Raw genomic sequence first — 14,946 nt, forward strand, 5'->3', positions numbered from 1 at the left:
ATTATAATATAAAATGTTTAAATTAAAGGAATGAAATGTCAAATTTTAGGATGAATGGCTTAACATTATTGTAACATACAATAGATAAAATGTTGATATTTCTTTGTCCATATAAAATTTGATTTTCCATTTTGGTACAATAAATTTATGTTGACTCGTTGTGTGTTTATTAATTTCTATCCCTTTTTATACCAAAAGACTACCTAATTAATGATGGTATGGTTAACAAAAGTTTAAAATCACACCATATGTTACCTAAATGATAGGAACTAAAGTAAAATCATACCATAAAAGATGAACCTATATTAAAAGTTTGTAAATAAACTTAAACAAACATGAAAGTGTTTAAGGTAAGAAAATGAAAAAAAAGGCATAATTTGTAAAGATTGTAAAATCTGTTATTTCTTTATTTCTTACAAAATATAAGGCACCCAATATTTTATTAGTTTTTTATTGCTTATGTTGCTTTATAATTGATTGAATATCCGTATTGTCTTTCAAGTGCAAAGTTATAGATATCGTTAAAATAGTTGTATATAATCCTAACTACTTATAGATCATATTAGTGCTTATATTCAATTCATGATGCTTGACGTTGAAACCTTATTTGCAAAAAAATTGAATCTCATGATTTTTGGTGTATCATTCAATAATTTACTCCGACTAATGATAAAAAAAAAAGTAATGTTTCATTTAGAATTTATTAGTTAACGTACTTTACCAAGAAGTATGAATTTATTTGAAGAATCTCGTATCATAATTCACAACATATAATCTGTAGTGTATAACTCAATCATTTTTTTCCAACTAATAATTAAAAATATACTTAATATTTCATTTAGAATTTATTAGTAACCCGTAATTGTTGAATTATTTTAATAATGGTCAATACCCTGAATTTTACCATTTTAATGAAATATAAACATCATATATTTGTGTGTGTATGATATAATTCAAACTTGACTTTGTTTTTTCTATCTCTCGTTTTTATCAGAATAATCAATTAATGTATTAAAAGTTTCTTTTCGGTTGTTGCTTTTGAGAGAAATAAACTATATAATTTAGTTTTACTCATAAAAATGAACTCAATACATTAATCACTATTGATTGTTTAAAGATAAAAAATGTGTTATATTTTAATTCCTAAACTTATACTTAAATCTGAGATTTGTTGTTTCAAACTTTAATATATCTTAGTTCTCAAACTTTAAAAATTAATAGATATAGTCTTTTTAATTCAATTGTGTTAAATATTTTTGACTTGTCAAACATGTTTTAAGTTGACGTTTGATGTATCAAAGTTTGAGGCAAGAATAAATTCTAGTTTCACGTTAAGTTTAAGGACTAAAAATATATTTAATTATATCTTAACGAATAAAAAGTCTAAAATTAAAATATTTAATCAAAATAATTAATTCATTCCTTTAAATACATAACTTTAAAGTAAGGTGATTTAGTAAATAGATTAGGTCTATTTAATGTTTGTAAGAAAAAAAATATAAGTAAAATATTTGAACTTAACATAGTCACATTTATACGAAAGATTCTATATTTTAAGATTCTATATTTTAAAAGGACATGAACTTTTCATACATGAATAGTTAGACGTATTTTTGATCATATTAAAAATCAAATCTTATAAAAGTAATAAGGTAATAAGGTATGATCAATACAAAATTTATCTACTCAAATTATTTGTCTTTTTAGTTATTTCTAAGTGAACTTATTACAATTCTTTAAATGAGTGTCTACGTGTTTGAGTTATGTAAGAGTTAAAAGTCACACATTAGATAAAAATGAGTAAAAATAATAATATATGAGAACAAAAACTTACAATGTCTTAAAATAGTGGGATAAAGGTGATATAGTGGTTATGAGTTTACTCAAGACTCATTAGTGTTTAATCTTCTTAGTGTATCTTCCATTGGAAAAAAAATCCAACACCACAAACATAGACATGATTATGGTCTTCTTCTTGATGTAAAGCACACAAGTATAATTTTAGGTTCATTATAGTCCTAAAAATTGTTACCCATGGTCTTTATTTTTGAGATTTTGTCAATATGATAAAAATTATATTTAGTTCTTAAAGATATGAGCTCACTTATTAATATATGAAATAATCAAACATACTTTGTATGTCCTCATTTTCTTCCAAATTAAAAAAATGTATTAAATATTGAAAATTTGAGATTGTTGCATTTTACCTTAATGGAACCTTTATACATTACAATGAAAGTACTTCACATCTTTTTATCTTAAGTTACAATGGAACCTTTATACATTACAATGGAACCTTTATACATTACAATGGAACCCTTCTTGTATTCTTTCATATAGTAAGCACATGATGAAGTTTCTTGTTCTAACATTAAAAAAAATGTACTTTTCATTCTGGTCTTTCCTTATGTGTTCATTGTTGTTTTCGTATAAGGATATGTGATTCTCATTCTTCACAAAATTCATCATATTAATTATGGCAAGAGTTAAAGAATACTATCATTTGTTTCTAGTAATCGTACATGGTACCTTTGAACATGGGTAGTTTGTTTATACATCATCCTTCATTTGTTCTCTCTACTCAATATCACACCTTTACTTTACCAAAAGCTTATCACTAAAGATTTGTCTATATGCCAATTAATGGCAATAAGCTCACTAGAAAAGGTTTATATATTTGTGCTAATGTAGATATGAAAACCTAAAGGTGATTTTGAATCTTTTTCATAATATTATAATGTCACAACAAAAACAAAATTTCATCTAAAGATTTTTGAAAGATGCCAAAAGAAGTATGTGAACAAGGAACAACTTATTTTATATTAGCTCACTAACTTGAGCCACATCTACTTTAGTTTCAATTTAAGGAGGGTTAGTTAGACAAAAAAAGGGTAAACGTTCTTATTTTAAAGAATAACATATCAATAAACATGTTCTAAAGGTGTAATACGAAATATTATCTAAATACTTAGCGTTAGACTACTCATTGTGTTAAGATATATTGTCCACATTTAGACAACACATTGTCTAAGGTCCGAAATAGTTGAAACAACATCTATACTTAAAAGAATCATGATTTAGGTAGAGTTAGGTGTATTTATAAATATAAATGCTTTTAATTTACAACATTTATGAAGAAAAAGTTTGTTTACGAAAGTTAGGACAAAATGTTGGACCAAAGACCATCAAAAGATATGTTTTAAGCATAAAAAATGGACATTATCAACTACAACTAAATAAAGTATATGCTATCTATCAATAAAGTTTATTGATCAAAATGCATTAAATGTGAATTAATGCATAATGGATGCCTTCTTTATCCTCAAGTTGTAGGTGATATGACTATAAGATGTCCTAAATGTCTTACAAAGACTAACTTTCAAATGTTTCATATAAAATCATTCACAAATAATAAGTCATACCAACACCCATCTATGAATTCGTTGTGATAAAGCTTTGCTAAAAATGTATTATTTTGCCACTTAATGTTTTGCTAAGAAATATCTTATATCTTGCTTCAATATGTTTGGTTCATTAACATAACACTGAATTTGCAACAATCTGAATATTAATTGTCTTGTCATCATATAGGGACATTGAATTTGTTTAAGGAAATACAAGTTCATCCAAAAGACCACAAAGCCAATTAATTCCGGATAAACATGGCACGATACCAAAACATTCCTAATGAAGCAAAGCAAAGAGAATTATAAAAAAGTAATGCGAAAATGAAACAAACTAGACTTGAGAAAATGTAAGTGAGAACAAAAATCATATGCATGAATAAAACTTCAAGCATGAATGAAATCACAAAGACGAGCAAGAATAGTGAGCACGAACAAAAATTACAAATCACAATCAAAAGCATGAACCACAATTAAGAAAATAAATCATAAGTACAACCATGAAACTACAATGTAAATAGAAACCATAAATCACAATAAAAAAATAGGGATAATGAGCATAAACAAAAACTGTAACACAAACATGAATCACAAATATTGGTTAAAAACAAAGATCACAAGTACAAATAAAAATTACAACACAAATGGGAATCACAATTGTAAATAATAATGGGAACTTTGACAAAACAATAGAATAAACAAAAACCACAAATCACATGTCGAAAATTGGTAATAACTTGAAACAACAAACCACAAAATAAAAACATTCTTATCACCTCAAAATACTCGATGGAAACCAATATGCTACCATGTCAAAAAAATATGAGTATCATTCTTATCATAACAAAATTACTACTCTGTGAAATATATACTTTAAAAATTAGAAAATCATTTTTTAATTACATGATCTTAAAATCAAATATAATTTTAAATTAAATAATTTAAAAGTATGTTTGACTTTAGAACAATCTAAAATTTTTATAAGATCTTTGTTTGAAATTATATAATTTAGAAATCTATTCAATATAATTAAAATCTAAAATGCTCCAAAATAATAGTATGATATAATTTAATCATGTTTTATGAAATAATGTAATATATATATATATATATATATATATATATATATATATATATTCTAATTATTTCTTTATGTAATATCTTTTCATTTACTTTTGTAAATTTATATCACTAACTTAATTGTTAATCTGTGCAAACATGCAATAATATAATTATAAATATTTTAATGATAATAGTACATCCATTTATTTATAGTATTGTAATATTTATTTACAAAATCTAATAGAAATATATCATCATACTTGCATATAAATATGTAAAAAAAAAAATAAGGTAAGGAAGGATGTTGGATTCGTCACAGCAGCCTTTTATGCTATCCAATTTGGTAGTTAAATTATTAATTTTAATTTTTTTAAGAAAACTTTATTATCACTTGTTCTTTCTTAATTGTTTCTCAATAAAACCTCACACTTATTTTAGTTAAAGATATTTTAATATAAAAGTAACCAATACACAAATGTTTAAAACATTTCTATAACAATCATTCTCAACTAAAATCATAGTATTAACAGTTTTATTTATCTTTAAAGCATTCTCCCTTACAATACTCTTATTAGAGAGAAAAAAAGTAGGGGTCGTGAGGAATTCAAGTGTGAGTCTAAGTCTCACATTGATCAGAAATGAGAAAGTAGAGCACTATATAAGAATAAAGACTCATAAACCTATTATCTTAAGGTTTTGGGTTGAGAATGATGTCAATACCTTATGTGATTGAGCTCAGATCTCATTGGTGTTTGTTCTCCCCAGTTAAACCCCCTCCTTATAAACCTAACAAGTGGTATCAGAGCCGATGGTTAAAACCGGCTCAGACGAGTGCAATATGGTTCTAGTATCGAAAGTCTTCGGTATAGAAAAGGGTGGAAAAAAAGTACTTGAAGGGACTCACCCTTAAGGGAGAGATTGTTAGTGATGTCAATACCTTATGTGGTTGAGCTCAGATCTCATTGGTATTTGTTCTCCCCAGTTAAACGCCCTCCTTATAAACCTAACAGGGGTTAATTTTGCTTAATTAGTTAATTTATAGTATTTATAATTATATATATATATATATATTATTTATTTAATCAAATTATACCATATTTAAAATACTTTTTCTTTATTTTTTTTTATCTATTTCTACTTTAAGAAACAACAAAATATTTAATTTAACTTTATATATATATATATATATATATATATATATATAAAATTTATTTCACTTCTATTTTCACATAGATATGGAACAAATGCTTAAAGCTGGGTCCTAAAGCAATTTATTGCCAATACTGCTACCCACTTCTCTTTCAGAATTGAAAACAATTATAATTTTTAAAATTAAAAAAATACAGATAAACTCTGAAAATATCCTCCTTTTTCATTCTATTCCCTCCTTCCTTCATCTTTATAAACTTCAAACCCTTATTCATTTTTTCTTTTCACTATCAACCAATTATTATTATTATTATTATTATTATTACTAATGAAAACAATTATATTATGTGGATATGTTATTTTTTTATAATACAAAATAATGAAACTATAATTATAAAAATAAATTTTAATAACTTTTAAATTTGATTATAAATAAATTTTATTTATTTTGTAAATAAGTTATTTAATTTAAATAATAGTTAAATTAAAAAATGATTAAATTTAAAAATCAGTTAAATTTAAATGAAATAATAACTGAAAAGATAAAAATGAAATAAAATAGTGATTATTAAATTATTATTATTATTATAGTCAACACAATGTATGTATGTATTTTTTAAATATTTATAAATTATTTAAATTTTAAAAATAATAATTAAAATAAATTGAAAAAAAAAACATGTACATATATAATAAATTGTAGTTATCAAAATAAAAAATATTTTAAGTAATATTATGTAAAAGATATTATAAATAATTTAAATAATATTATAATCAGTTATTTGAATTATAAAAAATAATTATTAAATTAAAAAAATTAAAATATATCTTTTTATTATAAATAATTATTTAAATTTAGAATCTAGAAGTAAAATTAAAAAATAAAAATAAAAAATATATATCATTTTAATAGTTATAATTACTGATAAAAGAATGCTAACTGATCCACCTTATAGATATATAGTTATCCAGTTATATATATATATATATATATATATATATATATATAATTATAGGTACATGGTTATTAATTACTATTATTATTTTAAACAATAAGAAAGGCATCAGACCCATCCTCAACTCAAACTTATTTTCCCACACTTCTCTCCCACTTACTGTTAAATGAGTACACCAAACCCGACCCAAACTGACGATGGGCCCTGACCCACTTCGCCGGCAATGGGAAAGTCCGGAGAAGAAGACCACTCTCTACCATCCACAGTTGCCGCCGAGGATCCATGGCGGAATGCAGTGGGGTCCGGCTGCATCTTTTCTGTTGTTGGAATCAAATGCGTTATTGTCTTGCTTTTCTCAGTTGCAGTTTTTCTCTCAGCACTCTTCTGGTTACCACCATTCGTTCACTTTGCAGATCCCAAAGATCTTCATTTCAATTCTAAGTACAAAGGTGAGTTTTTAATTTTTTTCAAACAAATTTTTGGTACTCTCTCACTCAAGTATCTTTCTTTATTTAGTATTTTTATTTTAATTTTAGGAAAATTTTAAATTAAGAATAGAAATCCCTGTGCTGATAATTAGTGGATTTGTTTTTATAATTGGTGGATTTTTTAGTGAAAAAGATAACAATGTGAACGAAAATGTAGATTTTAACTTTGATGGGTTTTAATTTTAATTTTAGGCTTGTTAAGAAAATTGTTAGCGAATTAATATTTCCGTGTGTGGGGCGGTTTTCAATTTTTGCTATTTATTATATTTTGTGAACAAAAGGGGAGATTTGTTTGTTGCATCGTGGTTTGATGTTTTCTTTACTTTGAAAATTATTGTTCGAAACAATTATAATTGATTACAATTTTAATTTTAATGATACGGATATTGAAATTATCTTGATGTTGCACGTGAAAACAAAAAGGTTCCGAGTCTTAGGATCTGACACTATCATATATGCTGTTGTGAATTTTGGTTGAGCTGGAATATTGTAATGAGAATTTTGTTCTGGGAAATTCTAGCTATAAGAATCATGAAGCTTTTATGCTGGTTATGGAGAGGTTTCTTTGTCACTCTATATGTCAATATTCATTCGTTGATAGGTTTAATGCTTATGTTAGCATTCGCAAAGAGAATACTGGGTTTGCATAGCACTTTACCTTTTAGAGGAAGAGTGAGGTGTTGTGAGTGATGACTTGAAGAACCATAGGAAGTTAAGATGGATATGAGAAATTGACAATATGAGGGTTTGTTTGTGTTCTATTCTTTAAAATTGTTTTTTGTTTCAGAAAAAAAGAAGAAAAAACTAGTTTTAAAAGTTATTTTCAGAAGTGGTACCTCCTCATTTTTAAAATTAAAAGAAAATCTTAACATATTAAGGTTTTTTAGTACTTTATGCTTTCAAACTTATATTTATTCATACTCTTTCTTGCATTATCCTATCTTCTTCCCACATGCTCTTTACTATCTAAAAAGTAGATTTACAAAGTTGTTTTAAAAATAAAAAAAGAAACACAAGACCCTAGGTGGTTAAATACTTCAGCAGATAAAAAGTAATGGAGGAGGCAGGGACAAAGAAAATTAAACTAACAATTTTCTTGGATGATGCAGTAATGGCAGTTAGCATTGGAATATATGTAGTTCCAATATACTTCCTTTAATAACATATTTTAGCCTCGTACTTTTGCATGAAATGTCCACAATTTCCGACACAGTATTCTCATATCTGCTACAATAAATATATTTTATTGTTCATAATGAGTTTAATTGTTGGAATATTTAGAGTAAATAAGTTGCTTTGTACATAAAAGCATGAAATTAACCGTCTCTTTCTATATTTTTGTCGTCACGTGTGCAGGAAATAATGCAAACTAAATATGGAGTGGTTAAATGTTAGAATTCTATTTAAATAAAACCGTTACTAGTAATAATGACTCAATGAGAAATAACTGTTAATAGAGTATATCATTTTGATTTGTAATTCCTACCAATATGATTAGAGAAACGCATGTAACATCAACGGGATCAAATATAATGAAAGGGTTAGTCTTCCTCAACGTGGTAAAACAAAGTTTGAGTCCCTATTAGAAAAGTATTCTCATTTAGCGTCTGAATGTATCTAAAAAAATTGTTTTTAAAGAAAGATAACTGTATGAAAAAAGGATATATACATGTCATTTGACTCTATTTTATTCTTTTGGAAAATCTGTTTCCAAAAAAATAGGAAGGAACAAGTCAGGTGCTGGAATTGTGTCGCCACATGTTCTGTCTGGTTTGAGAAATGAAATATTTTGTTTATGTTCTGGATGTGGTACTGGCAAATCAATTTTGTGATCATTATAAGTGGCTCAGAACAAAAGTTTTAACTTTTTATCGAGGTTTAAGCATGATTTTAAGTAGTGCTAAGCGCCCTTATCTGTTACAGTGTTTGCTATAGCAGAGAAGTTTAATGTAGCGGGTTGAATAGCTGTCATGGAAAACTAAGGGTTTGCATGTTTTTTTACTCTTGGAGTATCCACTACCATAATGAATGTTTGGATAGGTGAGAGAATCAGTGTACAGCTAGTTCTATTTATGAAGGAAGTCATGAATCTTTACTATATAAATACAGGAATGAGGTGAAGAAATATGACATACCCAAACTTGAGAGAGGGGTCACCACTTTAAGAGAAAGGATGGTCTTGGAATGGGGGAGTTTTTACAAGTTTGTTTGGAAACTTGTAATGTGATATATTATATGATGAAATATTGTTGAGAACATAGGTAAAAGGTGTTGAACCCCGTAAATTCGTGCATTTGGTTATTTCTTTTATTTGTGATATTGATTTGTGCGTCTCACACTTTGGTTTTAATTAATTATGTTTGAAAAATAAATTTTCCCCAGTAGCAACATCATGTGTCTTGATTCCGAAATATGTCTTAGATCACATAAAATAGAGTTTTTTAGGAGACTATTTTGGGATTCTCATTCCAAAATTGAAATCTAAAGATGGCATAATAGTGAAAATGATAAAGAAACTTTGATTTAGATGATGATGAGAGATAATTCCAATATAAAAAAACTTGTATTTCACATTTGTTGGTGTTAACTTGTATGTTTTGTTTAAAGATGTTTTCACTGATAATTATAGATATTAATTCTCAATAATTTGTATTATTTGTTTTGAGTTTATATTCAGCACCTCTCCTATGGTTTTGTCATTAAAAAGACACTTCAATGGGTGGTAAGGGAAGAAGGTATATATAAATAAACCCTTAGTCTCAATGAAACAGAGAACAAGGTATTCCAGGAACAAATTCAACTTTCTTTAGCAGTATTATTGAATTTCAGAAAGTACTCACCGAATAATGAGTATTACAGAGAATGACCAAAACAGTATGAAAGAAAACTTAATATGAGAAATAGGTCTAGAGAGAGAAGTTCATAGCAAAAACCATCCCCCCTTTCTCTCACCACAACAAACAGAATATATACTAAACTTTTGACCAATCAAAATCCCTCAACCTAGAGTTAGATATTTTAATTCTCGTGGTTTTCCTGCCTCCATGATCTGTAAGGTGTCCTTGCTGAATTGCATCATTAATTGACTCTTCTGCCCCTCTATTATGCATTTTGTTGTTACCGGTCTCAGCTGCACTTGTTACACTCAACTCTTAATAATGTGGAACTTTTGGATGTACTAAAACAATTCACCTCTAAAAATTTGACAATTTATCTCTTCTAGTTTTTTATTGGTCTTATAGGGTGCATTATTTTCCTGTGCCTTCTGACATGGTGCTGAATACACTAATCAGTTTGACTGAGAGTCATGTGTTGGCTATTCAAAATGTCTACGTGATGCAACATTTTATGATGAACCATTGAATGTTATCTTCAATTTTGTGATATATGAAAATGTCCTTATAATTATATATTTGTAAGCTTCTAACTCATACGTTACCATATATTATTATATAATTTATTTGATAAAGAATGTAATGTAATTCATATAAGCACGATTATATAATCTTTTTATTCAATGACATTGTTTTAACTTTTCAGATCATGATATCGTTGCAAGCTTTTATATGCAGAAGCCAGTTTCTGTGGTAAAAGACAATATTTTGCAGCTTTCTGATGACATTTTTGAAGAGATAGGGGTTCCCTCAACCAAAGTAACATCTTCACTTGTTTCCTTTGTGAACTTTATTTACATTTTTTTTTTGCTAAATGAACTTTATTAATGTTAATATTATTTGATATAGACGTCATTCTTATATTTTAAAACCAGGTGGTCATCTTGTATGTGGATCTCTTACCACGATCAAACATGACAAAAGTCGTGTTTGCAGTTGATCCTGATGGTAAATATTCAGAAATGTCTGCAGCTGCCATTAGTTTGATAGGAGCATCATTTAAAGACTTGGTTATGCGCCAATCATATCTCCTGCTCACTTCATCCTTATTTGGGGTACCCTCCGATTTTGAGGTGCTGAAATTTAAGGGAGGGATCACTATCATTCCACAACAAAGTGTGTTTCCTCTGCAAACAGTGCAAACACTATTCAACTTTACTTTGAATTTCTCCATTTACGAAATACAAACAAATTTTGGTGAGCTGACTAGTCAACTAAAGAATGGGCTACATTTGGCTCCTTATGAGGTTTGTCTTTGTTAGTTCTGTCCTTACTGTTTTTGCTGTATGGCTCTTGATTTTAATATTTTATATGCTTTCTGATGTCATGTGAAATCTGTCAATTATGGATTCTGTGTTCTTTTTTTGGATCGGCAATGTTAGTTGTTAGTATGTATTAGTGAGGCAGTTGAACTCACAACCTCTCTTGTCCTTCCTTCTAATTTCTGTGTGATTACCTCTATATGGGCATTATGGATTCTGTTTTGGGATATCTATCAATTACAAGTGAACTCTATAAGCCAAAGGACTAACATATAGCATGAAAAATAAGCTAGATGTCTTGCATATAATCTTTAAATCTAGGAATTCCTTATCCTTACACAATATACATTTACTTATTCTTAATACTGGGAGGATTTCGAATATACTGATCTCACCAACCTGATTCTGATTGGTTTCCTTGTTGGTATGCAGAACTTGTATGTCATCTTTTCAAATTCTGAAGGTTCTACAGTAGCTGCTCCTACCACAGTTCAAACGTCTGTCCTACTTGCAGTTGGGATTACACCATCAAAGGAGAGGCTAAAGCAACTGGCACAAACCATAATGGGACATCATTCATGGAACCTTGGGTTGAATAACACTCAGTTTGGTAGGGTTAAGCAGGTTCGGCTATCATACATCTTGCAACACTCCCTTCATGGCACCGGCAGTGGTGGCTCTGCATGGTCACCTTCCCCTGCCCCTCTACCTCATCCTCACCACCACCACCACCACCACCACCACCACCATCACCACCATAGTCACCACCATAGTCACCACCATAATACACATGTTTTTCCTGAAACTTCACCTTCACCTGCACCTACAACTGGGGAAGGTGCTGCTTCACCTGAATTTGGTTCTCTGGCCCCTGCAAGAAGTCTGCCTGGCCCAGGGAGAAGTTCTTATGCTCAACCTCCGAAATGCCAATCCGGGTATAGAAAGAGATCTAGCCAAAATACTCGAAAACAGTTTGGTCTAACACCTGCAGTTGCTCCTACTAATGCCCCACACTATCCTGTTCCGTCACCACAGGATCGACCCTCAGCACATGGTTTTCATTTCTCAGTTCCTGCCTTAAGTCCTTTACCAAACATAGCATTTGCGCATGTCGGGCCCCCTCCTAAGAATGAACCATCTGCTGAACGTCCCAGCACACACGTTCATGGCCCCTCACCATCTTTATGTGAGTGTTGTTAATGGTTATTTGCATGAGCTAACATAAGAACTCTAAATTAGAGGCAACTCGTTTTACATGATTTTTTGTCTGCGCATGTTTTAATGTATTTGTCATATCTTGTTATTAAATTTATCGAGTTTACTAAGGTTATAAAGGCATTAGAAATTATTAGCTTAATAAAGTTGAGCTTTGAAGGGAAGTAGGAAAGGAGGAAACTACAGATTGTGTATGGGTTCAAACTAACTCCTACTCTGCGTGTCCCGAAGAAGTTCTTTCACTGTTTTGCATTGAAATACACTTTCATGCTTTGTTTTTGTTTATGTTTTTGTTGTCCCCTTCTTTTTTTAATGGAGGTTTCTAGTTCATCAGTATTAAATTTAACCTTCCAACATTAGATTATAATCATGAGCAATGCTAACATGAAATTGTTTGATACCGTAAGTTTTATGAGGGTTCCACCGAAAAGAGCACATAATCAGGTTGTTTTAGTGAGATCATATATGAAATTCATCTTATTAAGAGAGAGTGGAAAAACTGTGTTACTAAGCTCTAGGTGACTTACACGCCCTTAGGTTGACTATTCCCTTCATGATCCTGAGCTTTTCTAAACTTTTGGGTTTCATTGTATATGGGTATTGTCTATATATGAAATGCAAATGAACATAACGATTATTTGAGTTCTTGAGAGTATGTAGTAATTCATTAATTATAAATTACCATGGTTATGAAAATGGACCAGAATAGTTGCTTCCATTAAAAATCCAGTGGACTGCTCAGGTGTAGTTCATGAGTCTAAACTGACTGGAATTAGTCCATATCCTATAACCATAGAGAACTAATTGATTTCTTTGGTTTTTTATTTGCAATCTTGAAATATTTTCATTCAATCAAAGAAATTCTTCTAACCAAATAAAGAACCTATGCTAGTTACAAAGGTCCATCATACACAAGGCTTTTATATCTTTTATGGAACCATATATTAAATCCTTTGATGGATTTAAATTCTTATTTGACTTTATTTCTGTTATTTTGTGTTAGTTTATCCTTTAATACTTTACAAAATGTTATAAATATATGCATAATTATTTCTGTTCCTCTGATTTTATTTGGCCAGATCATTGAACCCTAAAACATTGTAGGAGACCAATAAGTATTCCTTTGTACTGACATTTTCCTTTGCAGATTCTGCAGGTTGTGCCGGGACTGTTAATTGGATACCATTAATGTTTTCCGTAATTTTATTACTTGTATAAGCAAGTTCTGAACTATATCATTCAGCCAGATAAACCAGAGAGTTATTAAGAATGAGTGAGCTAAGCAAAGGCTATCTCACATCTGAGTGAATACGAGGTGTTATTAAGAGTGTAAATAGTTGATTAAAAAATCCAAGAACAAATGTGCCCTTCAAAGAGGGGAAAAAAATCTAGACAGTGGATGCGTTTTCAGGTCAAAGTCTTAAAGTGGCAGGCCTTGATTACGTGCATTCCTGTTGTTCTGTAACAGTAGATGGAAAAAGAAAATGAAAGGAAAAAAAAATTGTAACAATTTCCTTTTTGGTTCTCATGGCTTTTAAATCCAATTTTGGATGTATTTCACACGAAGTTCACATATATATTTCATTTCATTTTATTCTTATGTATGGCTTCTCATATATTTATAAATGTCGTAAAAATTATCATTGGAGTTTCGGTGTTTTTTCTTGTACTTTATGTTGCAGCTGTTTTATTAACATATTTGACTTTTCACTGACAATTTTCACTATTAGACTCAATGTCCATTGTTTGCTTCTTCTGTGTTCTTGATAACATCACATTAAACATCAAACTAAAATGGTTTGTGTGCTAATGTCAGAATCATTTTTTAGAAGGTAGAGTTCTCACAGTTAAATGTGTATCTTATGATTTGCGCGTGTTAACTTTCTGTTCCTTTGCATCAGGCTTTTGTTTTAGAGTCTTCTTGCATCAGGCATTTAAACTTAATTTAAACTTCATCTAGTCTTTATGTATTTGTGTAATGAGTAGACTCCATCTAGTCTTCAAACACAATACACAATCTCTTTATTTTCTCCATATGATTTATTTAATTTAACCCCCACACCTTTCTCCTCATTGATTATGAAAATGTTAATATATTTTGGTTTTAGTATAATAAGAAAGCAAAATTACAATTTTAATATAAGAACTTTAATTGAATTTTGTTAACAATTAACATGTATTTAGTATTTAGTAATTGTTAAATATGTTTATTAAAAAAATAACGTTAATAATTAATATTTTAAATTTACAATTAACATTAATATCAAAGGTTAATTGTGTTAATTTTTCTTTTAATGAATACATGTTATGAAAGGTTAATTACATATTAATGTTAATTTTTCTTTGATAAACATCAATAACAATTACTAATAAAAGCATTGAAATCAAACTTGATTCCTAAAACATCAATATTTTTATCTTGGACGAGATTTTGTGCTTGTACTTGTAAAATTTTAATTTAGCAGAATAATGAAAATAATGAGTTATGTTTTAAGTTATAATTTTTAGAATGATTA

General features: G+C 28.7%; 1 protein-coding gene across 2 annotated transcripts; it reads left to right on the plus strand.

The window, feature by feature from the left end:
* The first annotated feature begins 6,680 nt into the window (after positions 1–6,680).
* LOC114166031 lies at positions 6,681–13,910 on the plus strand. 2 transcript variants are annotated; one of them, XM_028050685.1, is made up of 5 exons: positions 6,681–7,020; positions 10,600–10,712; positions 10,829–11,200; positions 11,648–12,401; positions 13,578–13,910. In XM_028050685.1, the coding sequence occupies exons 1-5, from the start codon at positions 6,795–6,797 to the stop codon at positions 13,646–13,648; spliced, it is 1,536 nt and encodes a 511-aa protein (XP_027906486.1). In that variant the 5' UTR covers positions 6,681–6,794; the 3' UTR covers positions 13,649–13,910. The 2 variants fall into 2 exon arrangements, with proteins under 2 accessions (XP_027906486.1, XP_027906487.1); XM_028050686.1 differs by having other exon boundaries at positions 10,632–10,712.
* The last annotated feature ends 1,036 nt before the right edge of the window (positions 13,911–14,946 follow it).

The sequence above is a fragment of the Vigna unguiculata genome, chromosome 10 (genome assembly GCF_004118075.2).
Source record: "Vigna unguiculata cultivar IT97K-499-35 chromosome 10, ASM411807v1, whole genome shotgun sequence".
Taxonomy (NCBI): Eukaryota; Viridiplantae; Streptophyta; class Magnoliopsida; order Fabales; family Fabaceae; genus Vigna; species Vigna unguiculata.

Excerpts from the sequence above, each read along its gene's own strand:
- LOC114166031 (XM_028050685.1), top strand. The coding sequence starts at position 6,795 with ATGGGAAAGTCCGGAGAAGAAGACCACTCTCTACCATCCACAGTTGCC. Across the intron at positions 11,201-11,647 it reads TACATTTGGCTCCTTATGAG|AACTTGTATGTCATCTTTTC; the intron begins GTTTGTCTTTGT and ends GTTGGTATGCAG. Across the intron at positions 12,402-13,577 it reads TGGCCCCTCACCATCTTTAT|ATTCTGCAGGTTGTGCCGGG; the intron begins GTGAGTGTTGTT and ends TTTCCTTTGCAG.